We start from the raw sequence: 27,692 nt of genomic DNA, 5'->3' as shown, positions 1-27,692 counted from the left end.
TATCTATCGTTCGTTTGTTGCAAACAAATACCATTTCCCAAATGCGTTTCTATAAAATCAATAGACTTATGCTAGGAATCAAGAGTATCATCTTTCGTAGTGAGACACGATCAAATGCTGGTGGAATGATTGTTTTGTGATTGGGGTTCTCAAAAAGAAGAAATATGTATTTACAAAGCACTTTGCAGTTGAAAGTTTTCCTGTTAGGACTAGGGAGTTTGTCCTGTGATAAGCAGTGAATTTCCGTAACATGACCTTTGTCTTTTGACAGAGATGTTGTCCAGAACATCATCAAAGAATAAACATTCACTTTTTAATTAATGTTACACCTGTATTAGCAATCCGAACATATTAATTTTAATTTCATTGCAGTTCATTCATTGCAACATCCAGTCTACAATATTTAAAGCTGTTATTAAGTACATTTCTCAAGAAATGTAAACTACTATGGACATGCTACACCTGTTTGCCTTGGTGCACATGTGGCAACAATCAATTGGTACTTTTGTTTACTCAGGAGTAGTTCATAAATTTGAATAAAGGCACGTTTGATAAATCTTTCAGAAATCACTCATAAAAATAAAAATGAGGTCGAAGTGCTGGTAGATGTTGAAATAGTCATAAGCAAACTATTTTTATAATTTACATTTATCTTTTCTAACAATGGAAGCAACCCCGGCACCTACCCAGCGTCAAATAACATGGGTACCTGGGGGAAACCCTGGGGGGTAAAGGCAGTCAGGGGCATGGTGCTGATCACATCACCCCCACTTACGACCGGATCAAAAAAGTGTGGGGCGTAACACCCACACCCCCTATACCCCTTCATGGCATGGTGCTGTGCACAGGGGAGCACTTTACTTTCCCCCCCCCCCCCTTCAAATAATGTAAGGAATGTTTGTGATTTATTTTCAGCTCCAGCCAGGAAGTCCAACTCTTTCACAGCGTTCTCAGCCGATCACTGCCAATCCTCAGAATGGAGATACAATGCAAAAGGACACCACAGAAGAAATACCTGATCCGTATGCTGTTGCCAGGTCAGTAAATAATTTTCAATCGTATTTATATTGTAATGTACGTAGAGGGTGTCCAAAAAGTCACACAACTGAGAATTTGAACATACGTAACTTTTGTACGAAAATTGATAAAGATATATGAAACTTACACTGGGCATTAACTTTGTCCATGTGGATATTTTTGAAACATTACAGAAGAAAATCACATTGAAAATTTTTGCAAGCGACTCCACAGCTGTCTTTTATTGTTTGTTTTTACTTCGAACCAAATCTTTTTTACACCTTAGTAACTTTTTCCACATACTGAATGTAGAGCATGATTTTCTTTGTTAATGTTTCAAAAATATCCACATAGACAAAGTTAATACCCAGTGTAAGTTTCACGTCTCTATTGCTTTCTGTACAAAAGTTATGTATGTTCAAATTTTCTGTTGTGTGACTTTTTGGACACCCTGTACAAGTCAATAAGTATAAGGAATGTCAGGGCCAAAGCAGGTTCTATTTCGAAAAATAATAAATACTAAAACGAGTGTACATCACTCTTTTCCCATTTAAGTATTACATGCCACAAGTAATTTCTGATGTAATTGTCTTGTCATTATAGTCACAAGGTCTCTATGTAGTCAAACGCAACAGGCCTTGAAATATGGTTACAAATTGTCATGAAACCTCAGGTGGGGTATAGCACTAATATCATTGGCATGAAATTGATCATCCAATACCTCATTAAGCCCATAGATATAACAATCTCTACAACTTTAGTAACTTTTTCCACATACTGAATGTAGAGCATGATTTTCTTTGTTAATGTTTCAAAAATATCCACATAGACAAAGTTAATACCCAGTGTAAGTTTCACGTCTCTATTGCTTTCCCCCTATTTACCCTATTTATCTCAAAACACTGATGGGGTCGCCCCTGGTTACCAAAACCGAGCCAATCAGTCCCTCAATAGCAGGTCGGAGCTTACAAACCTTGGTTATATATAATATATAATCTCTCAATATGGAAAAAGACACATGATCTTTCAAGTAACACATTTATTCAATACAGTCAAAATTATGGTACTTACAATTATTAGCTTCCTCCTGATGCACCTGTATTATACTCACGATTACATTGATTGGGCTAATATATTACTTATATACACATACAGAAAGCGAGTTCACTCCACTTTGTTTCACACCAAAGCATTACCTCCTGATCCAAGCAACACACAAAAACGTTTGGCAGGATTGCACTGCTAGCTAAAACTTTGCTTTGTCCACCATCTGCCTCACTGACCTCATGGGAACTTGCAGGACAAACTGTTTTTCAGGGGTGTAATGGGTGCTCCTTCCACATAGTGCACCCAATAGTCAACCTCACTTCCACATAGTACACCCTGGACTGCAGAGTAACGAGGCTCTGGCGACTGCCCCCATGGCCAGTATAATTTTGTTTGTGTTGTCCTGTGTTTTGTGCTGAGTGCTACTTTACAGCCTCAGCTTTTAACGAAAGTCAGAAGATTTTAATATTTTATGATTTTATTTATGCAACGATAGAGTTATGTGTAACAATAAGGGGCTGGACCCCGTATAATGTGACGGGTGCAAAATAGCCTTAGTGCTTACGCACCCAAAATTTTAAATTCAAATTCAAATTCAAACTGTTTTTCACTACCTGCCACTCCAAGCAGTACAAAAGAACTGAACAAGCTTCCCAGCAACTTCACATACAACAGACTTCCACTTTTGAAGTCATGTGACTGCTGGGAGAGCTCTGATTGGTTGGTGTGACCAGCAGTAATGGTGGTTTCCCCACCCATGTTGTTGTTGTGTGCCCACCATCTTGGAAAATCCCAGAATGGCCGAATTTGTTTATATTTAATGTATGAATTTTTTGATTTTACATTTTTTGCTATTAATGAATGTGATCGCCTGGAATTAATTGTTAACAGTTAAAAAATTGTTTTCAGTGTTTTTGGGTGTGTAACCTTGTGAGGAGTTAGTGCTTAATTAACAACGTTTTGAAAATGGGTGACCATGTGCTTGGAACAGTGGTTTAGCCATAAAAACAAATATGTAAATTTGGAGGTATTGTATTTTGTTTCACCTCTTTATGTATGCATATATATGGGGATTGAAGTAAAATTTGTACATAATAAATTTGATTTGTTAAGGATTAAACTGCGTAAAGAAAATAAAAAATTGCAAATTCATGTTTTGTACAGCCTGCTCTAAGGTTGGTTGTAAACTTGTTCTGTTTTTGTCTTTTTCCATACGTTCCAATGCTTCCTTTTTAAAATTGTTTCACCAGACTATTCTTGTCTCATTTTTGTGCTATCAGGACTGTAGAGCATTTTCTTCCAAAATTAGCAACAAAACCCTTCAGTTTTGTAGTTTAAGCTTGTTGCAAGAAATTACACTTTTTTTTTTTTTTACATAATGCTTCCTGGTTCACATGGTTTTTAACCCTTAGTTCGCCGCCGTAACACATATGTTACAAAAAAAGTATGTCCCTTGTAGCCGCTGTAACACATATGTTACAAACAGCTTTAGATACAATTATCGAGGGTTTGCCACACTTATATTTGTATATTGAGGTTGAAACACTGACAGTTCGTTCGGGAATATGTTTTGCAATCGTGTTTCGAAAATTCCAAATCTCCCCACCCCCTCCTTTCTCGGAATATGTCACGTGTTTGGGCTCACCCAAACACGTGTTCGCTCTTCAGTTGGCAGACACAATAAATGCTTGGTATTTACAATGCTGTTTTCCTCCAAGCTTCCAACGCTGTGATTTAGTACTGATAAGGCACACATTCTTCTTTGTGTTTAGACCTGGTGATCGAGCTGAAGTAGTGGCGGGGGTGGGGGGGTAGGGCAAGGAGACAGGGGATTGGATGAGGTTTGGCAGTGTCAGCTTTCTGTCGCCTCTATGTTAGAAATGCAATGAAGCTTGACGATAGCCAGAGGCCAAAAGCATGAGTCTAAAGCGTGCGTCTATCCAGAAGTATAGACAAAAGAAAGGATTGCAAAGGCTCCCTCCCTCCTCTGTTAGGACTAACAAAGGCCTCACCATAAACACTTCGTATCATATAACAGCTCATCGATTTCCCTAACGCTCAAACGTTTCCTTCCGGACATATTTCCACAAAGAGCCGAGTCAAAAGGGAGAAATAGATTCACAGTAGCTACACAAGATGCAAGTGCGAACGAAGAAAGCAAAAGTTCGGGTTTTCTCCCCAAAGTAGCTGGAGAAGAGGGGGCAAACTCCAAATTTTTATGATTTTTTCATTGAAATTCGGGGGATGCAGTCCCCGCCCGTAACCCCCTGCGGTTGGGGCATCCAAATTTTACATGGTTGCATGCACTGATGTTCTGCCTGCAAAACAAAAGTTATCCGAAGTAGATTGGTCCCATAGTGTCAGTTATAACAATTTTATGAATAATATGCAAATTGGCTAAAATTCGCTAGAGTATTACGTTTTGCCTTATTATTCAAATTGTATTGCACCCACGAACATGAATCAAGTTTCATTCTGTTGCGGAAGGTCCATTCTTTGAAAAAAAAAGCAAAAGTTCCAGTTTTCTCCCCAAAATAGCTGGAGAAGAGGGGGCAAACTCCATATTTTTATGATTTTTTCATTAAAATTGGGGGGATGCAGCCCCCGCCCGTAAGCCCCCCGCGGTTGGGGCATCCAAATTTTACATGGTTGCATGCACTGATGTTCTGCCTGCAAAACAAAAGTTATCCGAAGTAGATTGGTCCCATAGTGTCAGTTATAACAATTTTATGAATAATATGCAAATTGGCTAAAATTCGCTAGAGTTTTACGTTTTGCCTTATTATTCAAATTGTATTGCACCCACGAACATGAATCAAGTTTCATTCTGTTGCGGAAGGTCCATTCTTTAAAAAAAAAAAAGCAAAAGTTCCGGTTTTCTCCCCAAAGTAGCTGGAGAAGAGGGGGCAAACTCCACATTTTTATTTTTTTTTCATTGAAATTGGGGGGATGCAGCCCCCGCTCGTAACCCCCCCGTGGTTGGGGCATCCAAATTTTACATGGTTGCATGCACCGATGTATTGCCTGCAAAACAAAAGTTATCCGAAGTAGATTGGTCCCATAGTGCCAGAGTTGTTACGATTTTTCTCCATTATGTATACAAATTCAAATTTCCCGCTCAAAGCCTCGGCGACACTGGGCTTACTTTCGTCAGACCGTGCGGCGTACTAAGGGTTAAGTAAAATTAAATATTGGTGATGCATTTTTCATATCTTACAGGTGATTGATTCATTCTGGTAGCAGTTGGATGTTTATTAATGTTTAAATTTTCTCTTCAATGTGTGAATTATCAAGTTTTGCAATTGCAGATACTTGCAATCCAGAGGGAACAGTAAGCGGCATACTCTAGCACTGGGCAGTGCCGAAGAGGTGCAGGAAGCACAGAGGAAAATGATGCAGCCTCCGACCAGAATGAGACGATCAGGATTGCCCATGGTGATGGAACGGCCTCCAGGTTAGAGCAAGTTGTAGCTATGTGAATGCTAGGCCAGTCTCACAAGAGTCCCCTGTGTGTGTGAGGGAGGATTGGTCTATCTAGTTTTGCAAACTCTGTGCAGGAACTTCCGAAACTGAGCTAACCAGACTTGTTTCAAAATTAATGTTGGTTTACTTTCATGTTGGCTGTGCAGGGACATCAGCCACAGGAAAGAAATGCATTCACTTGTCTGTATTTTTGTTGTTCAATTTTTTCTTAGTTTCCACTGTTTATAAATGGTTCCCACTGTTCTGGAGAACCTGGAAAAGTCAGGGAAATTAACTTAAGAATGAAAAAATGAAGTCAAGTAAATTAAATGTGATTTTTCATGCCAGGACGCGAGACCCGAAAACATATTTTACTTCTTCCTCCATCCAGATTCTTGACTGGAGATATTTTGTATAAAATGTTCTTACATTCATCTTCGTTGTTGTAGAATAAACTTTACTTAATTGATTAACATGCAAAGTTGAAGACAGTCTTTTTTATGTTTTTCAAAGGACCAAGATGAAAAGATAACTTAAATGAGGGAGAGTGGAAAATCCAGGAGAATCTTATTGCTCTAATGGGGTCATGAAATTTGAATGTATAATGTGGGAAAATGTAAAATCTGATTCCACTCTATTTTACTATATGAAAGCACTATCTCCTGGTCTAGAAAGCTACAGAAAAGTACCTGAAAAACTAGGAAAACTCGGGAAATTTGGCTTGGCACCGTGAGGGGGAAATTCTTTTAGTATAGTGGAACCACAAGCAATGAAACCTGCACAGACCCGCGACTCCTGTGCACCGTACTCCGGTGAGAAGGGGGGGGGGTGGGGGGAGTGGACCATGCTTCCTTATGGCCCGAGCAGAACGGAAGAAGGAAAAGCTGCATGGGGACTTTTCGTCCAAGGTTTTTTTTTACTTGTGGTCACTCTATACCCTTGAATTTCATAAGCAAAGTAGATATACTCATTTCCTTGGTTGTCTATATATGTTATAAGTTATTACCCATTACATAGTCTTTTGTGACATCTGTAACATCTTCTTCCCCCCCTTTTGTTGTGACTAATTATAATTGTATTCATAGACTTAGGAGGAATCAGGTCTGGCATGCATGGTAGGAGTTATTGTGATTTCAATTTTTCTATGAAGTGATAATTTGGAACAAAAATAATTTTGCACTTTTATGGGGACATTGTGCTTTCCAGTTGTGGCAACACTGCTCCAGCCAAGTCTTAATTGGCCACTGCAGTTGCTCAAGAAATTGCTTTTTTCTCCCATAAGAACTCTTCTAAGAGGAATTGAAATTTGTTATTTCTCTTTTAGAATTCATTATTTCCTTTTTTAGTATACATTATTGTATTAGCTCCAATATGATCTGGTGAGAATTAAGTATGATACATACATCTGGGAATAATTGATAGATTTCTATTTTATACAAATACAAAGTGAGAATACATTCAATCAATGCAAAATAGAATCATTTGATGTGATTCCATAATTCTCAATTTGTGGAACTTTTATGGGATATTTTTCCTGACTTACCTACTGCCCTCCCCCCACCCCCAATAGCCTGGACAATCACACTAAGGCTAAATACAGTGGAGTAGCTTCCATTAATGTAGCTAGCAAGTTACGTTGACTGAATTGTATGCACTTGTCACATAAGCGAAAGCTATTGCAAATGTAGTAGTATTGTATATATGTGTGTATTTTTTTCTTTTGTAAATAGTGAAAGTAGGATTTGGTGCCTTATTAGTAGTATAAATTTGTGCATCTGACCCCAACTCTGAGTTCTTGACCAAACGACTACAAAAAGTTGAAAAACTCACTTTCTCTCCCCGTTCCGCGCCTCATTTAGTGCGCTGACGACGTTTCACGGGCGCAAAAAGGCAGTGATGAGTGAAAGATGAGCTCTCATCTTCTCATCCTTCTCATCCCTCTCATTCTCTTTTTATTCTCTCATCCTCTTTTTATCCTCTTCTCATTCTCTCATCTTCCTCTCATCCTCTCATCCTCTTATTTTCTCATCCTCTTATTTTTTGAAAGATGAGTGTACCTTATCGTAATTTTCCAAGTCTGGGACCAAATGTTTATATATTGTGACCTTCGTAAACCTCTCCTCTCATTCTCTCATTCTCTCATTCTCTCATCTTTTGAAAGATGAGTGCACCTTATCGTAATTTTCCAAGTCCGGGACCAAATGTTTATATATCGTGACCTACGTAAACCTCTCCTCTCATCCTCTCATCTTTTTATTCTTCTCTTATCCTCTCATCCTCTCATCCTCTCATTCTCTCATCCTCTCATTTTCTCATTCTCTAATCCTCTCTATTTTTAGAATATTGTCGTCAATATTAGAGATGAAGTTGGAGTGCTGGAATCAACGGGACCAAATGTTTATATATATCGTGATCTTCGTAAACCTCTCCTCTCATCTTCTCATCCTCTTATTCTCTCATCCTCTTATTTTTTGAAAGATGAGTGCACCTTATCGTAATTTTCCAAGTCCGGGACCCAAATGTTTATATATATCGTGACCTTCGTAAACCTCTCTCTCTCGGGGGAAGGATGTGGCATATACACACGCACGCGCGCGTATGCCTCTTATTATTTCCGTATTGTAACACAAACAAACAAACAAAATAATAATTGTTGTTTTTTAGGATGCCTGGCCCCTATAACCTCGCCAGGGTGCGTGGTGCCCAACCAAAAAAAAAGTAAAAGGTTTTCTAACGGCTGCGGTTATAGATTACCGCACCTCTATAGAGTTTTACGTGTTTGTTTTTTTTTCTCTCAAACTTCCATGAAACTCTACAGAGGACCTCCGTAATGCATGCAACGTGTACTAACGACTCTAGTATTATTTTGATGTTGTGATATTTTTGGATATAGTGTTTTATTGTGAGATATAGATAAAAATAATTATGTTTATTATTAATATTTTCTTGATGAAGATGGAGAATATGTGTGTGTTACAAATAAAGTTGCATGCTTTTTTTCTAGTGTGTGCGTATGTGTTTTTGATGTTTTGACAGCATCTGATTGCTTCACAAACCTTTTGTTTTTTTTAAAAAAAATTGCCATATGATATTTCAGAGGCGAGGCTAACCTACAAATAGGAGTTGACAGCGTAGCCTTCTAAGATGATAAGTATGCAGTAAAATGAAGAAGAAGAATTAATGATGCTAACCGGCGGTGCAGTGTTAATGCTTCCTCTTCTTCTTCCCATTTTTTTTCTTCTTCTCTGTATTTTCTAGCATACTGATCTATTGCATGCTAACCAAACCTCTTGGGAGGTGGGCCACGGGTCCTCTACATGTATGTATGTATGAAATGCGATTTGGGGGAGGCCAAATTTTAAATTTACAGCTTAATTAATCTGCATGCATGCTTAATGTTTGATTTTTTTGTTTCTAGTTCGACATGAGATACACACAATTTTATTTTTTGAAGTACAGTTAATATTACCTAGGTTAATCTGTGACATACAACTAGCGATCGACACGACCACCTGACACACAGACACAGAGAGAGTGAGCAAATTTAAAGTGTGATCTATCGTGAATTAAACTAAGCTTTTTCACCCACCCACATATAGCCTTACAGGTGACTCAAAAGCAGAAATTGGTCATAGCGTGACAGGTCGATCTATCGTGAACTAAACTAACCCCCCCCATACACACTATGTCTTACAATAAGTAAGGCTGCTATATCACATGTAAGGGCTGACGGTTGCCAACACATACAAGATCTATTGCAAATTTTATTAACCTACGACATAAGCCATGGACACACACACACCAAGCCTTCCAGATAGGCTATAAGCAACTCACCTCTTGCAATTGTATAACGGGGAAAATTAACCTACAGCTAGCAACACTGTTTGAGCTGCTTTCGACGAGTAGTGTTACCAAACTTATTTTTTTTGCAAATAGGCTCTACAGCTAGAGGCTTGAAACATATACCCTACCAGAGTATGCCAACTTACCTCATGTAAAAATATTACCTAGTACGGGTTAAGCTGTGACATACAACTAGCGAACGACACGACCACCTGACACACAGACAGAGAGAGTGTGATACAGCTTATACGCAGTTTTTCCTACACACGTACTGGGTTTAAAAGATAACTTGCAACAACCATTTCACTCACCTCCTATCATATAATAAAATTACCACAGGTTTTTGATACTTGCTGCCAGAACATGGTGGTTTTAGACTGGAAATTCAGCCCGATTATTCTATTTGTGCAAGAGAAAAATGATGATGCCTGCATTTGGAATATATAATTCTTCTTACGGTATTTTGCGTGCCCCAGTAACCTTGCTTTCGATTCACGGAAGCTATGACGTGTATTTCCTGTTTCGCGAACATACGAGAACCTTTCACAATGTTGCATCAGATAATATATTGCAAGAGCGAGTTGGTTGTGTATATAAATCTAGTCTTGGGGAATGGACATGAATATAATGTCAAAATTATTGCATAACTTAAAAAGAATATTTATTGCACTGCGCTTTCTAGCAAAGGTAAATGTGGAATGCCCCGGCCCCTCAGAGATTCGAATACTGTTAGTTAAACAGCAAGCATTGTCATATGGACTGACGATTATTATTTTTTTAAAAAAACAGACCTCGTAGTAAGTTATAACCTGAGCTGTCTTGCAAGTCTCTCGAGTTTGATATCTGGTGAAGGAATATGATGCCACTATAAACTGTACACAAGATATACCCAGTCCCTGGCATGAGATGGACGAGGACCTATACAGTTGTACAATGGTTGTTTTTTTTTTATTAAAGCATAGCGCTTATTTACATGTCAGCGCAACATGCATGCAAAGAAGGGAGGGAGACCATAACGGATAATTCTTATTTCGATTTCAATATTTTTGCTAGTCACGCTATCTAGACGAACACTGGAAGATGGGCAAAAGCGAGGGAAAGAGAGAAATGTTACCTTTTGCCCCTCTGCCTGTGTGTGATATACTAGTTTTACATGCATACGGCTGTATCGTGAAGCGAGGCCGAAAATAATTTTTGAAAGCAGTCTCGAGCATCTTCGCGTTCAGCCAACAAGAGAAATAAAATATTACACATGGGTGTGGGGGCGCAACAGCCACAGCACGGTAATGTGCATGGATGTTAAAACTTTTGGGTTTTTCTGAATAGACATACATATCAGTTTTGCAGTCTCCAGATGGGACCGGAGCTTACTTTTTATTTGGACAAGGGGGTTCAGATCAACTATAATTTTTGTTTACATCAAAATGAAACAAAGGATTTTACTCCACTGCTTACTTATTCAATATTTTTATTATTGTAAAGAATGGGGCGGTGTGTCTTATTGTATATAGTCTTCCAACAACCACCTCGGGGGGCGTAAATTTATGTTTCTGCATGTATGCAAAATGCACTTAACTTCTGTTGTGAAGTTTGTTTTGCTGTTGTGATTAAATACTAAACCAAAATCTCACTACATAATTTTGAATTATATTTGTTAAAATCGATCTATATTATATCATCGCTATAGGTGGTCCATGTTATGCGCAGGAGAATTTTTAAAAAATGTCTTGTTTCTCGAACCTGTGGCCTGTAGATTTGCTTTGTTGGCAAACAGAAACAGAAAAATGGCACCATGTTATTCTATACTGATATACTGATAGTCAACAACTATGTCGAAAAGCAATGATGGGGGGGGACTTGTCTGTGTTGGGTCTTATTAACAACTTCACAGCTGTACCTGCACAACTCATCGACAACAAATCAACAATGTTAGGAAATGTGTGCATGGCCCCGAGAATACAATTTAAAATCACTGATGTGATATGAACCCCCTTCACTTGTGTGTATTTGAATATGCGAACATGAGGTATTTTGAATAATCGAGGCGGACAATCACAAAAACAGCTTGCAACAGTATGGAGAGTGCAAACTTCAGACGATTTTTGTTAATCTACGAAAAGCCAAGGGGCGAACGGAGATTACTACGAAAATTGTAACGCGAGGCTATTTTGGCTAATGGCAACGATGAGGATGAATAATGGTTGTTTTGATGAAATTGAAAAAGTGGGGCACGTCTGCTTCGAAGTGCATTACACCAACAACTACAATTGTCCCTCTTCCCCACACGAGGCGATTAACAGAGGTGTATTTTTGCCGGTCTACGACTCTGAGGGCTCAAGTTACAATGTTTACCTATAGCTGTACATATTTAAAAATGACCTGAGCAATTAAATGTTACAATACCGATCCTGATTTTTGTTGGATGACGTAGGTTGCAATCCCACCCCCGATGGCGTATAGACTTAAATGTTTCCATAACATGAAATACTGTTAATGGAAATCTGTTGTTTCTAATGTAAAAATCATATAACAAGAAAAAGAAGAAAATAAATGTTGCGAGCAAATACGGAGCCTCAACCCAAACACATAAATAATCAGACAAGATGTCAACGGTGCGTTCATAACTAACAAGTGATTATTCAAAAATTGAAATGGTGCAGGGGGAAACAACCAACTAACTAACTAGGCTTCTTAAACCCGAGGACAGCAAATACAAGCCTATTCTGATCTGAGAAAGATCTCTATCCACTTTTTTTCCATCCCAACCGATTTTTTTAGGTCTATTCAACCCCTTATGGTACACGAGCTCCCACTGCCCTGATGGTGGAGGAAGCGAATCTATTTGGACATGAAAGAGCATTATGTGTGGGAGACTATAATTTATACATGTGGTTGCTTGGATGCTTACAGAGGATGCCATAGCTCGTGCGATTGAGGCATTTTATTAAGCACATATTTTGATGAGTGTAAAGAATTAAATAAGTCACAAGGGGCTGAGGCATGGTTCGAATTTCTCGATCTAGGTATGGATGCAGACAGACACGAAGTTTTGTGTGTGGACACAAATGATAATGGAAAAATGCCGTTCACCCCGATAGCATAGTGGTAATGTTGTTCTTGCCTCGTTTCCATCGACAACATAGTGGTTACACTGTCCAATATTAAGAAGTTCTCAAAATTATTCAATCATTTTCTCTCTTCTTCTTCTATCATCTCGGTAACCAAAAAAAAAGGTTTTCTCAAACGTTTAGACGACTACGAAAACGTTGAAATGTAAAATATTGTTGCATTGTAATCAAAAAAAAATTTGTTGAATATGCCTAACCTAAAATAAAATTCAAGAATTAATAGAGTTAAATATTTGCCACTCTGAAATGGCGACGGCTATCATAATATTATTTTCAGCAGGATAATAATGACAATATTATATATATTAAGGATTAGGCCCGAGGGATTCTTATTCACTACACTCGTTTCTAACCTGTCCACACTGGAAACCGAAAACACAAGTACGAGACACTAACTTGGGAGAGGACATGCAAAAACTCTGCGGGGGCTCATCTTAAAAACTTCAGTAGATGTTTGTCATGGAACTCCCTCCTTAAATTCGATTCGAAAGGCACAAATATTCCGGTTCTTGAATAAGAAGCACGTATGCCTTCGGAAAGAGAGAAGAAGAAATAAATAAATCAACTCATGCATATTCTTCATGTACGTACGCTTGGTGACAAGAAACAGTATTTTTTTTTCTCTTCAAGAAATTGTTTTCAACTTTTTGCTAGGTGACCCAACAGGAGTGGACGAAATAGCTTATTCATTCAAACTGGACGCTTGCTTTTTTTTTTTCAACAATGGAAAACACATTATTTCCAGTGAAATATCGACTCAACTACCTAGAATGGCTACCACGGGCTTGGTGACTGAATACTAAAAAACTATCGAGCGACTTACTTCACAGCAGTGTCACTTAGTTTCAACAAGAACAGTTCAAGGCTTCCCGGGTGTCCTGCAAGGTTCGGCATTTATTTTTTTTAATAGCAAGCAGATGAACTGGCCTTACAATATGAAGACCCCTCTCACTGTGTCGGTTGCAGTTATTTTCTGGTAATTATGTCTTGCCGATGGCGTTGTCGCTTTGTAATCATACTTAGGAGTTATTTTTTTTTTATTTTGCCTTTCGCGACATGTTCGACTAATCGTGACAATACGTTTCAACTTTTCTGCATAAACGTTGATCATCGTTTATCTTGTCCGCATCGATTAATCTTCTTATGTTTTTTTTTTTTTTTTTTTTTTTCGTCGCGTCCATCTCTTCTGTTATCACAATCGAGACTTCTAGATTATTATTTTTTCTCCCTGCAATTTTAGAAATGTAATTTTTCATGATCATCCAGCGAACGCCTCAGACATTTCAGCAAAATGTCGATTATTCAATGGATGTTGTAAGGTTCCATGTTTTTTTTTTTCACTATCTCTTGTTTGGTCGATTTTGAATTTGGGAGTTATTTTTTTTTATTTTGCCTTTCGCGACATGTTCGACTAATCGTGACAATACGTTTCAACCTTTCTACATAAACGTTGAAACGTTTCAACGAACAAACGTTTGAAAATGAAAAATTACAATTACATCAAAATATGTGCTTAATAAAATGCCTCAATCGCACGAGCTATGGCATCCTCTGTAAGCATCCAAGCAACCACATGTATAAATTATAGTCTCCCACACATAATGCTCTTTCATGTCCAAATAGATTCGCTTCCTCCACCATCAGGGCAGTGGGAGCTCGTGTACCATAAGGGGTTGAATAGACCTAAAAAAATCGGTTGGGATGGAAAAAAAGTGGATAGAGATCTTTCTCAGATCAGAATAGGCTTGTATTTGCTGTCCTCGGGTTTAAGAAGCCTAGTTAGTTAGTTGGTTGTTTCCCCCTGCACCATTTCAATTTTTGAATAATCACTTGTTAGTTATGAACGCACCGTTGACATCTTGTCTGATTATTTATGTGTTTGGGTTGAGGCTCCGTATTTGCTCGCAACATTTATTTTCTTCTTTTTCTTGTTATATGATTTTTACATTAGAAACAACAGATTTCCATTAACAGTATTTCATGTTATGGAAACATTTAAGTCTATACGCCATCGGGGGTGGGATTGCAACCTACGTCATCCAACAAAAATCAGGATCGGTATTGTAACATTTAATTGCTCAGGTCATTTTTAAATATGTACAGCTATAGGTAAACATTGTAACTTGAGCCCTCAGAGTCGTAGACCGGCAAAAATACACCTCTGTTAATCGCCTCGTGTGGGGAAGAGGGACAATTGTAGTTGTTGGTGTAATGCACTTCGAAGCAGACGTGCCCCACTTTTTCAATTTCATCAAAACAACCATTATTCATCCTCATCGTTGCCATTAGCCAAAATAGCCTCGCGTTACAATTTTCGTAGTAATCTCCGTTCGCCCCTTGGCTTTTCGTAGATTAACAAAAATCGTCTGAAGTTTGCACTCTCCATACTGTTGCAAGCTGTTTTTGTGATTGTCCGCCTCGATTATTCAAAATACCTCATGTTCGCATATTCAAATACACACAAGTGAAGGGGGTTCATATCACATCAGTGATTTTAAATTGTATTCTCGGGGCCATGCACACATTTCCTAACATTGTTGATTTGTTGTCGATGAGTTGTGCAGGTACAGCTGTGAAGTTGTTAATAAGACCCAACACAGACAAGTCCCCCCCCATCATTGCTTTTTGACATAGTTGTTGACTATCAGTATATCAGTATAGAATAACATGGTGCCATTTTTCTGTTTCTGTTTGCCAACAAAGCAAATCTACAGGCCACAGGTTCGAGAAACAAGACATTTTTTAAAAATTCTCCTGCGCATAACATGGACCACCTATAGCGATGATATAATATAGATCGATTTTAACAAATATAATTCAAAATTATGTAGTGAGATTTTGGTTTAGTATTTAATCACAACAGCAAAACAAACTTCACAACAGAAGTTAAGTGCATTTTGCATACATGCAGAAACATAAATTTACGCCCCCCGAGGTGGTTGTTGGAAGACTATATACAATAAGACACACCGCCCCATTCTTTACAATAATAAAAATATTGAATAAGTAAGCAGTGGAGTAAAATCCTTTGTTTCATTTTGATGTAAACAAAAATTATAGTTGATCTGAACCCCCTTGTCCAAATAAAAAGTAAGCTCCGGTCCCATCTGGAGACTGCAAAACTGATATGTATGTCTATTCAGAAAAACCCAAAAGTTTTAACATCCATGCACATTACCGTGCTGTGGCTGTTGCGCCCCCACACCCATGTGTAATATTTTATTTCTCTTGTTGGCTGAACGCGAAGATGCTCGAGACTGCTTTCAAAAATTATTTTCGGCCTCGCTTCACGATACAGCCGTATGCATGTAAAACTAGTATATCACACACAGGCAGAGGGGCAAAAGGTAACATTTCTCTCTTTCCCTCGCTTTTGCCCATCTTCCAGTGTTCGTCTAGATAGCGTGACTAGCAAAAATATTGAAATCGAAATAAGAATTATCCGTTATGGTCTCCCTCCCTTCTTTGCATGCATGTTGCGCTGACATGTAAATAAGCGCTATGCTTTAATAAAAAAAAAACAACCATTGTACAACTGTATAGGTCCTCGTCCATCTCATGCCAGGGACTGGGTATATCTTGTGTACAGTTTATAGTGGCATCATATTCCTTCACCAGATATCAAACTCGAGAGACTTGCAAGACAGCTCAGGTTATAACTTACTACGAGGTCTGTTTTTTTAAAAAAATAATAATCGTCAGTCCATATGACAATGCTTGCTGTTTAACTAACAGTATTCGAATCTCTGAGGGGCCGGGGCATTCCACATTTACCTTTGCTAGAAAGCGCAGTGCAATAAATATTCTTTTTAAGTTATGCAATAATTTTGACATTATATTCATGTCCATTCCCCAAGACTAGATTTATATACACAACCAACTCGCTCTTGCAATATATTATCTGATGCAACATTGTGAAAGGTTCTCGTATGTTCGCGAAACAGGAAATACACGTCATAGCTTCCGTGAATCGAAAGCAAGGTTACTGGGGCACGCAAAATACCGTAAGAAGAATTATATATTCCAAATGCAGGCATCATCATTTTTCTCTTGCACAAATAGAATAATCGGGCTGAATTTCCAGTCTAAAACCACCATGTTCTGGCAGCAAGTATCAAAAACCTGTGGTAATTTTATTATATGATAGGAGGTGAGTGAAATGGTTGTTGCAAGTTATCTTTTAAACCCAGTACGTGTGTAGGAAAAACTGCGTATAAGCTGTATCACACTCTCTCTGTCTGTGTGTCAGGTGGTCGTGTCGTTCGCTAGTTGTATGTCACAGCTTAACCCGTACTAGGTAATATTTTTACATGAGGTAAGTTGGCATACTCTGGTAGGGTATATGTTTCAAGCCTCTAGCTGTAGAGCCTATTTGCAAAAAAAATAAGTTTGGTAACACTACTCGTCGAAAGCAGCTCAAACAGTGTTGCTAGCTGTAGGTTAATTTTCCCCGTTATACAATTGCAAGAGGTGAGTTGCTTATAGCCTATCTGGAAGGCTTGGTGTGTGTGTGTCCATGGCTTATGTCGTAGGTTAATAAAATTTGCAATAGATCTTGTATGTGTTGGCAACCGTCAGCCCTTACATGTGATATAGCAGCCTTACTTATTGTAAGACATAGTGTGTATGGGGGGGGTTAGTTTAGTTCACGATAGATCGACCTGTCACGCTATGACCAATTTCTGCTTTTGAGTCACCTGTAAGGCTATATGTGGGTGGGTGAAAAAGCTTAGTTTAATTCACGATAGATCACACTTTAAATTTGCTCACTCTCTCTGTGTCTGTGTGTCAGGTGGTCGTGTCGATCGCTAGTTGTATGTCACAGATTAACCTAGGTAATATTAACTGTACTTCAAAAAATAAAATTGTGTGTATCTCATGTCGAACTAGAAACAAAAAAATCAAACATTAAGCATGCATGCAGATTAATTAAGCTGTAAATTTAAAATTTGGCCTCCCCCAAATCGCATTTCATACATACATACATGTAGAGGACCCGTGGCCCACCTCCCAAGAGGTTTGGTTAGCATGCAATAGATCAGTATGCTAGAAAATACAGAGAAGAAGAAAAAAAATGGGAAGAAGAAGAGGAAGCATTAACACTGCACCGCCGGTTAGCATCATTAATTCTTCTTCTTCATTTTACTGCATACTTATCATCTTAGAAGGCTACGCTGTCAACTCCTATTTGTAGGTTAGCCTCGCCTCTGAAATATCATATGGCAATTTTTTTTAAAAAAAACAAAAGGTTTGTGAAGCAATCAGATGCTGTCAAAACATCAAAAACACATACGCACACACTAGAAAAAAAGCATGCAACTTTATTTGTAACACACACATATTCTCCATCTTCATCAAGAAAATATTAATAATAAACATAATTATTTTTATCTATATCTCACAATAAAACACTATATCCAAAAATATCACAACATCAAAATAATACTAGAGTCGTTAGTACACGTTGCATGCATTACGGAGGTCCTCTGTAGAGTTTCATGGAAGTTTGAGAGAAAAAAAAACAAACACGTAAAACTCTATAGAGGTGCGGTAATCTATAACCGCAGCCGTTAGAAAACCTTTTACTTTTTTTTTGGTTGGGCACCACGCACCCTGGCGAGGTTATAGGGGCCAGGCATCCTAAAAAACAACAATTATTATTTTGTTTGTTTGTTTGTGTTACAATACGGAAATAATAAGAGGCATACGCGCGCGTGCGTGTGTATATGCCACATCCTTCCCCCGAGAGAGAGAGGTTTACGAAGGTCACGATATATATAAACATTTGGGTCCCGGACTTGGAAAATTACGATAAGGTGCACTCATCTTTCAAAAAATAAGAGGATGAGAGAATAAGAGGATGAGAAGATGAGAGGAGAGGTTTACGAAGATCACGATATATATAAACATTTGGTCCCGTTGATTCCAGCACTCCAACTTCATCTCTAATATTGACGACAATATTCTAAAAATAGAGAGGATTAGAGAATGAGAAAATGAGAGGATGAGAGGATGAGAGGATGAGAGGATAAGAGAAGAATAAAAAGATGAGAGGATGAGAGGAGAGGTTTACGTAGGTCACGATATATAAACATTTGGTCCCGGACTTGGAAAATTACGATAAGGTGCACTCATCTTTCAAAAGATGAGAGAATGAGAGAATGAGAGAATGAGAGGAGAGGTTTACGAAGGTCACAATATATAAACATTTGGTCCCAGACTTGGAAAATTACGATAAGGTACACTCATCTTTCAAAAAATAAGAGGATGAGAAAATAAGAGGATGAGAGGATGAGAGGAAGATGAGAGAATGAGAAGAGGATAAAAAGAGGATGAGAGAATAAAAAGAGAATGAGAGGGATGAGAAGGATGAGAAGATGAGAGCTCATCTTTCACTCATCACTGCCTTTTTGCGCCCGTGAAACGTCGTCAGCGCACTAAATGAGGCGCGGAACGGGGAGAGAAAGTGAGTTTTTCAACTTTTTGTAGTCGTTTGGTCAAGAACTCAGAGTTGGGGTCAGATGCACAAATTTATACTACTCTTATTAGTTACCAAATTCCTGAAGAAAGTATTTGCATGTAAAAGATGTCTTGATGTAGAGAGTTTGTTGCTACCAAATTTTGGAGAACTGATTAGCTCATTAAGTTAAAGTATAAATATACTTGAGTAAGTTTTCATGTATCATAGTGTAGTATTTGATGTAAATATTCATGTAATATAGTATGTTTCTAAATTTCATCTTATGACATTTTGTGCACTAATCCTGCAATAATTATTATTTGCGTAAAACCATTGTAAGTAATTGTCGTAAGCATCTGCAACTATCAACATTCAAAATAATCATAGGAAAGCTTTCTATTCATGTATAAAAAATTGCAAGATCTACTCACATTGTAGTACAATTGTCACACGCTGATTAAATACTTGATCATTTATTTGTCACAGTTGATCTAAAATTTCATCAACATAGAAAGATAAAAATGTTCAGCTAGTTTTCATAATGGAGCCCCTTTTGCTGTTATGTGGAAGATGATGATGGTAATTTGAATTGGTTTCAAGCTAGACTCGCACAATGCACGCTTGTGTTGTTTTGAATTTAACATTTAGTGTCAATAAATGTAGTCTGGTAATGGAATTTTAGCACTGGATACACTATGAACTATACTGTTGCTTTGCTTTCCTTTTGCTACAGAACTTTATTTAGTGGCATTACCTGCACACAACATTGTGTGACTAACAAAATATGACTGTTTACTTTAGTTTTCCTCCTCCTATACAATAACGCGAATAATACCAACTTTGTTACAGTTATAAATACCATGTAAGTTATATAAAGAATTCCTGGCACTGCACCATTGCCTTTGAAAGGGATATGATATGTTACTTGTGGTTCAATGAGTGATACCTGAGGTCCGTGCAAATCTACCCTGTGCTTACATGCCGGGACTGCAATGCAAGTGTGTGTGTGTGAAATCAAGTCAGGTCAGTGAATCAGTCACCACAATTACCACAGCTTGCCGAACCACCTTTTGCCCAATTCCACAAGGCACCGAGAGTCTGTCCGAAAGTACTTTTCCTTAGACGTCATTGATTCAATTGCAGGAAGCTTTGTTCTAGTGGTACAAAATAGTATGAGCAGTAATAGGCATACTTACACTATTTTTTGACATGAATGGTCTGGCTTACTGGCAGAGCACAGTAAGTGGTCAACTTTGATCTCACCATGAAAATTCCTGGGTTTGAGTCCCAGTCTGGGCATGGGTGGTGAATTTAATATTAGTGGGCGAGTATTGCACTACCAATTATAAACCTCAATTTAGCAGAGTTTTGCTTCCAAATATTCAAGAACAACAACACAAAATGCAGTTTTTCACACAATACTGGTGCAAAATAAATGGAAACTGATTTTTGCTTAATTTCCATGATATTTTGACTCCGCGAGTGCCATGTGCCATTATTGCAGACTGTGAAGGGCCAAAATGCCAGAAAAATATCAGTATCGGTAAATAAAATACAACTGATACTTTCCAATACCAATACATCAGTATCGGTGGAGGCACAGTCCTAAAAATAATCAACATGCAAATATAACATGGTGAGCACACACATTGAGACATTTGCTGTATCTCTTTGCAAAGTTGAATTTTGAATTTGAATTGTTGTTTAGGCTCACTTTATGCACAGGCTAATAGAGACTGGAAGTACAGTTTAAAGGGTGATCCAAACCACTGTGCAATCAATGTACCTTTACCAGGTGTCAAATCCGGGATGCCTTGATTACAAGGCGACAGCATTGAAGTTGAAGAACTCCAATACATAAACCTGCATACCTTACGTGTGCACCGCATAGTGACATGACAATGATTTTGTGGGCTCTCATGCAGCTGATCATTATGACAATGGCAGTGTCACACACAGTCAAATGCCTGTTCCATCTCCGTGGATATTTACAGCTTCACAGGACTATGGTTGTCCATCATACTTTTATGCCCATTTTTAAACTTTTGGCACCATCAATAAACCATTCATCATTACATCTGCACTATACACTTGCACCAGCTGGTTCCAGCACCATATGTTCCACATGCCCATTCATAGTGAACAGTGCCCTGCACTACCTCCCTCGTACACAGGCACATACTGCTCAGTGCTCCATCTTTTCACAACTTTACTTAACTATGCTGGCAAGATCTGAAGGGTCAAGTGCATTCATCACTAATTGACAGCAACTACATTCTACTCTGTACTCTGAAGTATCTACTGTTTAAATTTTTAAAAAGTATACAGGAAACTTATTTTTAGACTGACCCTCATTGTATAAGGTTTCCAAGTAGCACTCATTGAAACTAGGTTAATAGGCAACTATACTGGTGCATTTCTTGGGAACTTTGTGAATCTATCTTGCATTCATATCAGCACTCTAGTGAGACTTATTGTATCCCTTATACACAATGTACAGTATGTGTGCAAAGGAAAACTTCCTCCCGTAGGGTGTAACCAGTGCGTAAAAAAAGGAACACATTTTTTTATAAAAAATACTTTGCATTGTGGAGAGGATGAGGATCTATATGTTTTAGCTCGTAGATGCACATAGTTGTAACTGCAGCACATTGTAAATATGACCCACTACTGCATGATTTGTTAGTTACGATATAGTGTTAGACCACAGCACTTGTAGTGGCTTTCTATGCATGCTCTCTGAACATTAATTCAGCCTTATTTTGTTCTAGTTATTTCTTTTATTTAAATGCTTGCACTTTTTTAGTAACTAGAAAATAATGAGCCTAAAATGTTTTATTATTTTCACTTTTGATTTGGCATTGTTTTCTCAGTTTTTATTTTTATTTTGTTCTTTTTTTTTTTTTGTCTTGTCTTGTTTGTTGGCTTCATTTTGCATTATTTTGTGCATGGCCTCCAGTGATAAGTCCAGAACTTGTGATGGAAGTAGAGGCTCGGATGAACAGACAGTATACCCCACCTAAGTTGCAGCCCACTATGTCAGTCGCGAGCAGAGCGAAAGCCTACCCAAGACCGAAATGGTCAGGGCTGGCAACTGTTCAGGAGACCAACAGATTAGGTAGGCTTCTGACAAGCAGGTGCATTCTAGTGCTTTATTTACTCATGTATAAAACATGGCTTTCTGAGGTAGCAGTGCATATATTCCCATGCTGAAATTGAACATTGTCAGATCAGTTTTCTATACAAGATAATAATAATACTTATTATAGTTGAGCCAATTGGCTGGTGTACTCGAAAGTATCAATCACACAGAGTCTGAATGTGTTGAAGACTAAGGGATGGACAGTGTAAAATGTGAGATTTGGTGCAAAATTCTACCATTTTTGCTTTTTTTCTTCTTCTTTTTGTTTTCTTTTAAATTTTTATAAGGTGTAAGTCGTGTGTCCTGCACCATGGCTTCAGGCTTTTATCTCAGGCTACAGGATGGTGCTGGTTCGAGTCTCCTGTGGGGAAACGTAACAACTTTTCTCATGAGATTTTGGCCAGTGTATGGAACCAGAGGCCACCCACCATCGTGAGGAACCTGGGGAGTTATGCTTGAGTAGCATAACCCGGTCATGGAAACCTACACACATGTCGAGGTTCATTGTGCTGACCACACATCACCCTCCTGTAACTCAAGGTACATAGAGATTAGGTAAAGCCATCCGAAGATTGCCGATCTTGCACGAACGCTTGACGTCACCGGAGAGGCAGTGAGCTCGGCTGAAGCAGATTCACAGAGCGAAGTATATTATTACTTTTAGGAGGGGGAAAATATTAATTGTCATCTTCCAAGATGGTATTGAGGCATCCTTTTAATGATTAGTAACATAATTGAAAATGCGCTACTTTTAAAAAAGGGCAAAGTACATGTGAAAAAATGTATTTTGAAAATCCATATTCCTGAAACTTTCTGATCGATGTGCTACAAAGAAAGTTGCGTGTGTTCTCCTTTAGAATTTTGTCATTTTACAAATCATAATATAATTTTAACAAACGTGGCATGCTAAAGAAGAATTAAAGAGTTTTAAAAAATTATTGATTGATAGACTTAGTTTATTTTACTTCGCTTATCTGTCACATATGGCTAATCGCAAAGATGAGGATGCGTCATGATATGATGAAATTGAAGAAAGGAAAGTAGACCCATGCCTGGGAGGGGATTCAAACCTGGGGCCCTTGGCATCATAAAGCGTTGTGCTAACCACTTCACCACAGAGGTAAGCATTACAAAGAAATAAACAGAAAATGACAATCATATGGCATCTATGTTTTAATATGCGAGAAACATTTGTGAGGAGCTTATTGAAGTAACAAATAATTATTACAAGATGTTGTGATGAAAATTATTAATATATCTGAAATATCGAGAGTTGACCTTGCAGTCTCTAAATGTACTTTTAGGGTTACGCAAAACCTTTACTCAAAATTGCTAGTGTAAATATATAAGCTATTTAAATTTAAAACTTATTCCTGTTCGAATAAAGAAACTGCAAAGTCAAATTAATATTTCGTATAAATACATATATTTTTTTTCATGAGGCCAGGACAGTATTTGGAAGTGACTCTGGCTTGGGAAGGCTATAGCCCTGGATCTCGATCTGCAAAGGGGATTTCAGTGGGGAAACATTGCTATGAAATAGTCCAGAAGAAGAGGCGAAATGATTTTTTTTTTAATGGCTCAAGAATACAAAGATATAAGTGGACATTTGACAAGCTTAGTCTAAAACTTAACAACTGAAATCGTACGTGTGTGGTGGTGGTGGGGGGGGGGGGCTACGTGAGGTAACACAGTGGAATATGATTCACAATACTAAAATTAAAATAAATATGTGGGAACATTAGAAATCAAAATATGTTGTAGCTAGTGACGGCGCAATAGAAAAGATGGAGGGGTAAATCATATTTTCCTGGGGCAATCATGTTTATTATTCCATTACATACGACACATATTTTGACTAAAAGAGCATTCATTCATTTATTTATTTTTGTCATTTTACTGGGGGCAAAACTTTTAATCAAATTATTTGTGAACTATGATTTAAATTTAGAGAGAGCACATACCTGTTTAATTTGGGTGAGTTAACTTCTGAAGCCTTTCATTTCTGAGCCTTCTCCCAGTGTAACTGCACTGCCCTTTGAGCCCTAGCTGCTGCATTCAGGTGGCGAATGCGAATGAAAGTCAGAGTTCTTGAATAGGTTTTAATGACTTCAGGATGAATCCGCGGATATTTTTCTGATAGTATCTTGAACAAACTGTTCATGACAAATGGTTTATTAGACAAACTATTGCTGTGCAAGGTCAAGAAGACTATTTCAAATTCTTTAACAATGACAACGTATCCACGGACAACCGTGCATACGATCTGCACAGCGGAATAAGCAGAATACTAATTAAAACAAATATGTGACAAATATATAAAAAAAACAACGTGTTGAAGCTATTGACGGCACCAATGAAAAGACAGAAGAGAAACTTGGAGAGTGCAGTGATATTTTACGGGAAGCGGTCACGTTTATTACACCCTTACATTTACATACAATATTCAAAAGTTCTGCTTTTAGATCTAGCACAATGCCTTTTTCACAAAAATGGGCAATCCCGCATTTTTTATATCAATCTTGTCGTTTTGTTTACATACGCAATTACCGACTGGAAAGCTGTGATATTTTAGATTTCTTCCGTTAGTTTTCTGATAATAGTTTTCACAGCTTTCCATAGCATTTATGCATGATTTCAGTTGACAAGAACAAAATAATCTTATTTCAAAACACACAGCAAAAAGAAATCCAACGTGCTTAAGTTAAAACTTCCTTACATTGGAAACCTGGAGGGATCAAAACAGGGGTTCCTTCGTAACACGATTTCTTGAAAACCATTTTACACATTTGAATCAACTTTGTGATAAATTGATTAGAAAGGATGAATCTTAACAGTAAAAGTTGTAACTTTTCCCCTGCTACTATATTTTAGAAGATATTCATTGTCAAATATCTCAATATTTACATAAGGAACCAGCCTTTTCTGTGCTGAGCTTTTCGACGATGACGTAATGCATCCACGGACAACTGTGCATACGATCTGCTTCGCCAAATGAGCACCCCTGCTGTAACTGGTATGATGATCGTGCACATGTGCTGAGGCATGTGGGAGTGAGGCCAGCAGTCGGTAGTAGGCCTTAGCCCTCAAGGCCTGTTCTACCATGGGTTATTTATAGATCATGTACTCCCCCCACCCCTTCCCGAACTCTTTTAACTGGCGGCAAGATTGATCCATTTTTGACCATCCTTAACAGTTTCCTTCACATCCATATTGATAGTGTTATTCATCTATCTTCATCTTAGCCCTGTTGCCATCATGTTTTCCAATAAAAAAATCTATAAACTTTTCCATCCTCTCCCACGTGTGCTACATGGTCTGCCCACTGAATTAATGTAATCTTCTTCACTCCCCTGTTGTTTCATCTCTTTTAAGTTCAGATATCTTTCTTAAGAGGTGCTCTCTTGAAACACATTGATAGAGTGGATAGTAGGTAAAAAGGGATAACGGACAATTAAAATGATAATAAAATAACCATTCTCACTAACATGCAGACAAATGATTTTTTATTAGAGAAGAAAGGCGGTAGAGCTGGAATTTTATGCGCAGTGTGTAAATGATGGAAATTTGAGCATTGAACTTTTGTAAGGCTATTTGCATTGTACATGAGTAAATATTGCAGCTACTTCATCACCTCTTTAAAGACATCTATCTAGTTCCTTACATTGAGAATCAAAGTGTAGTAGTAATAGCACTGATTTTCCTTTTATTTTAATAGTGAAAATAAGGCAAAGTACTTTTTTCATCACAAAAGTTGCTTTGTGTTGTCAAATAAAGAGGAAATATCTTATGGAGAAAAATTTGAATGTGAGTATATTATTTCCAACTAGCGTTGCTGTTTCTTCTAGTCTTCATTAGGCATTATGCAAAATATAAACTTTTTCTTTATTTAATTAAGTTATGCAGTGAGCCTGGAAAAAATTGCTTTGTCTTATATGATTTTGTAGGGGATCTGAAAGTAGGGTCAGATTTTGAAGTACATGGATGTATTGGTGAATTGTATATTATAGCCTACTTTATTTGATTACTTTAGGTATAGTACTTTTAATAGTATATAATATAGTTCTTAATTTCAGTTGCATGTATTAAATACATTTTTTTCAGTAATGAAGTTTAGGTAAATTCACAGTTGTTGAGTATGGTTACATATAACATAGAATGTATACATGTGACAGTGATTTTTAAGACTGGTGAACTACAAAGTGCAGATTTGCAAACATGCTGCTTGAACAGCAATAGTGTTAATTTTCATGTTTAGCCATATGTATTCATACTCAAATATACAAATGTGTAAAATATTTTTAATATGGTTTCATACTCACCTGTATTACAAAAAATCTAAGACTGTTTACCTTTATCATCAAGGAGAAAACATACATGGGTCATTTCATAAATAATGCACACTAATTTATTACTCACCCGTATGTTACTGTTGCGGCGATGTCTCTTCACAGTCCTTCAGTGTAGTCTCCCTGCTTGGTAATGACCAAATCCGAATGTCTGGGAAGCTTCTGTATGCCATCCAATATGCCATCTTTGTTCAGCTGTCGAATGGCTCGAGTAACAGCAGTAGAAAGCTCTTCCAGAGATGAAAAACAACATCCACGCAAAGGCAGTTTCAACTTGGGGAAGAGGTCGAAGTCAGGGAGACTCATGTCTGGACTATATGGAGCATGGGGTATCACATCCCAACCGTAATAGCCTATTTTTTCATTGACGACATGCTCGATATGTAGCCAAGCGTTGTTTTGAAGAATGATTAGACCAGCCTCGAGTAGCTGAGGGCATGTTTTTCACAGATTTTGCAAGAAATCACGGTAATGCAATGCTGTGACACATGTGCCACATGGAACTCTGTCTGTGAGAATTACTCCCTGATGATCATAAGCAAAAAACATCATTTGTTTGATTTTTGATTGTACCTGCTGAATTTTTTGGGTCGTGGGGAAGATGGACCACTATGAAAACGATTTGACCAACGAGACACTGTACTATGGTTCAATGTTGACTCGCTGCACACTTCCAGTAATGCTCTGTGGATTTCTGTCGGGTGTTTGCCACGTAGAGTTTCAATTATGAAGTACGTCAACTATAATAGTACCCGAGACACCTGCAACCTCCATTTCCACTCCGTCTCACAGTCACGCTATGAAAAGTAGAGAGCTCACAAACACACGACTGGCTGCGTCATGCCCTCAATGTAAATTGACGCCAGTCTTACTTCGGTTGCATCATCCACTTCGCAGTGTTGCCACACTGTGCATTATTTATGAAATGGCCCTTGTACATAAGCTTCCCTCCCTACTTACTCCATGTGGGCAGGAATCTCATGATGCCATTTCTATGCAAGTCTTGTTACATGACAGATTGATCCAAACTCTCATGGAAATTATTCTGTAAGAAATGGAAGATGGTAAGAAAAAACATTTCAGTGCCATTACCACAAAATTAAAAAAAAGTACCCAGTGAACATGTTTCTACACCCAAATACCTGGTTTGGCATGAGTAGTTACATGATAGAACAAACTCTTAGCTTTATTTTGTACGTAAGGATAGGTTAATGGACACTAAAATATTTAAATGGAATTGTTAA

The 27,692-nt window shown here is 37.9% G+C and overlaps 1 protein-coding gene across 3 annotated transcripts in view; it reads left to right on the top strand.

Moving 5' to 3' along the window:
• Positions 1–27,692, top strand: part of LOC145986717 (serine/threonine-protein kinase SIK3-like) — a 195,767-nt gene that overhangs the window by 158,259 nt on the left and 9,816 nt on the right. For 2 of the 3 annotated variants that reach the window (XM_083121044.1, XM_083121043.1), the window contains 3 exons: positions 916–1,037; positions 5,373–5,518; positions 21,917–22,075. In XM_083121044.1, coding sequence (XP_082977170.1) covers positions 916–1,037; positions 5,373–5,518; positions 21,917–22,075 — 427 coding nt within the window. The remainder of the gene's footprint in view (positions 1–915; positions 1,038–5,372; positions 5,519–21,916; positions 22,076–27,692) is intronic. The other variant, XM_083121045.1, reaches the window with a different exon arrangement.

The sequence above is a fragment of the Lepisma saccharinum genome, chromosome 4 (genome assembly GCF_977018435.1).
Source record: "Lepisma saccharinum chromosome 4, izLepSacc3.1, whole genome shotgun sequence".
NCBI classification, from domain to species: domain Eukaryota; kingdom Metazoa; phylum Arthropoda; class Insecta; order Zygentoma; family Lepismatidae; genus Lepisma; species Lepisma saccharinum.
Note: the sequence above shows the minus strand (reverse complement) of the source record. Positions and strands in the feature narration are given on the sequence as shown.